This window comes from Pundamilia nyererei, unplaced genomic scaffold (genome assembly GCF_000239375.1).
Source record: "Pundamilia nyererei isolate P.nyererei 1_Seehausen unplaced genomic scaffold, PunNye1.0 scaffold00022, whole genome shotgun sequence".
NCBI lineage: Eukaryota > Metazoa > Chordata > Actinopteri > Cichliformes > Cichlidae > Pundamilia > Pundamilia nyererei.
Genome location: NW_005187423.1, coordinates 51,083 through 53,252, shown reverse-complemented (window position 1 = coordinate 53,252; position 2,170 = coordinate 51,083). Strand labels below are relative to the sequence as shown.

The following is a 2,170-nucleotide window of genomic DNA, read 5'->3' as shown; positions in this document are numbered from 1 at the left end:
CACAATGTATAAATAAATAGGCTGGTATAATGGCTGGTGTAAGCGAAACCTGGTGAACATAACACTGAGTACACTCAACCATTAGTATAAATGATTCACCAATTAGATGCCAACATCAGACTGAGTGGGATGTGACAAATGTTTGAATATATGCTCAAACTTTCTGCTTTTCTTTTTTTTCTCATGACATGCAAAAGTTCCTTTTGGAATTATAATAATTATGCAATGCAGTGTTACACTTTACACAAGCTTTTCTTACTTTAAGAGATCACAGAACCAAAGTGAAGAATGTACACAGTACACCTGGACGCTACAGTGATGACCTCAACATGCAGCTCTGGTGATTTTGTAATTTCTGTATTTGCATAAAGTTTTAAACTGAGATTATTTGGACTCTTTTTAACAACTTGAAACAGAACGTGTCATGGTATTTAGAGACATGACTTACACCTAATTACACACTTACCTGCTCTGTGTTGTAAGTGTCTGAGTCTGTTGCCATGAGAAATGTCTGTCACACTGACCGCATATTGTTTGGATGGGTCGGTGCTGGACTATATCAGCTCAGATGGGAGGAATTTAAACGTGATGCAGAGAAGGTCGGGAGGCAGACGCAGAAAGAGGACACAGAACCATTGGAAAGGTAAGATGAGCTTTTGGTGCTCATTGCTTCTGTGGACATATTCTTTGTGAAATGTATGTGGTTGTATGATGCTCAGCAAACTTTTGTCTGTACACACTGCAGGACATCATGAAGCTGCACACGGCTCTACTGCTGATTTGTCTGTTTAGGACTAGCTTTGCTCTGCCAGTAAGTTATAGCTTTATAGTGTATCTACATAAAGTGCTGTGTTAAACATCACATTTAATGTTTTGACAACTGTTCCTTTGACGATAGGTCCAGATTGGAATTATTGCGAGCAATAGTAATGAGGTAATGAGCTTCTAAAGCCTTTCTATGTGTTGGGCAGCTAAAGAAACAACATTAGTCATAATAATTCTGCTCTTCTTGTATATTCAGATCCTGAGACTGAATGCATTAGCTCTTGCAGCTATGGGACAAGCGCAGGTATGCATCGTGCTTATGAAATGCCAATTACCATGCAGCTCTTTGTTGCCTTGACTAACTCTGTGCCTTCTTCAGTAAAATGTTAAAATATCTGCATTAAAAAACAAACAAAAACATTGACGTTGACATGAGCAGACACTCTTTCTGCAGGGCTCTTCAATATTGCCCCAGTTTGTGCTGCAGCAGCAGCCTGAGGTGCTGCTTACCCCACAGGTGGTGAACTTAAACCCTCAAGTGGCAGGCCCTTTTGGTCCACAGGGACCCCAACTACTGGTCCCCAACCAGGGCAACCAGTTTACACCCATGTTTTTCCCCAATGGTCAACAAGAGCAGCTTGGACCTCAACCGGACCCCAACAATCCTAACATTCCTCAGCAGGCACAAAACCCTATGCAGGTAGAATATGGCAGGCTAAAAACACATTTCTGTTTTTATCATTGATTTGTGATGTGATTGGATGTGCTGAAATTTATTTTCAGTCTAAAAATGAGGAATTAACCATTCCTTTTAAACTTTTATTTTCAGTTGTTTCCACAGTTTCAGTATCCATCTTACAGATTTCCTCAGTTTCATAGGCCTCAGGTATGAAATCAAACATCCTGCCCTCTTTGCAAGAGTTAATACATTTATTTACATGCTCAGTGGAGATTTAAATTGTTTCTGTCGTCCACAGGGTTTCCCTTACTTTGTACCAGCTTATGGCTATCCCCAGCAGAGGAATAATGCAAGGCTGCAGCCCAACAACGGTCAGCAGAACCTGGAAAGAACGACACAGAGACCACAGCTCCCTCTGCAGGTCAGACATGATAAATACAAGCTGGAGTACAGAAAGGCACACACTCTTTGTAAAATGATCAAAAACAAACTGAAGGAATCCCATTTTTAAGAAAAATTACATTTTGAGGAATGATATTTTAATAATAATAATTTAATTATTTAATAATAATAATATTTTATTACAACCAGGAGAAGTTATGTGGTCACAGTTGCTCCATGGCAGTAAGGACAGTAGTGAAAAGGTTAAAGTACCAACAGTATTAAATAATACAATATCTATCTATCTATCTATCTATCTATCTATCTATCTATCTATCTATCTAT

General features: G+C 39.0%; 1 protein-coding gene across 1 annotated transcript in view; it reads left to right on the top strand.

The window, feature by feature from the left end:
* The first annotated feature begins 751 nt into the window (after positions 1-751).
* The window catches only part of LOC102215611 (gamma-gliadin-like), a 2,543-nt gene continuing 1,124 nt past the window's right edge, over positions 752-2,170 (top strand). The window contains exons 1-6 of the mRNA XM_005727029.1: positions 752-811; positions 899-934; positions 1,022-1,069; positions 1,220-1,465; positions 1,595-1,651; positions 1,743-1,865. Of these exons, the coding sequence (XP_005727086.1) occupies positions 752-811; positions 899-934; positions 1,022-1,069; positions 1,220-1,465; positions 1,595-1,651; positions 1,743-1,865 (570 nt within the window). The remainder of the gene's footprint in view (positions 812-898; positions 935-1,021; positions 1,070-1,219; positions 1,466-1,594; positions 1,652-1,742; positions 1,866-2,170) is intronic.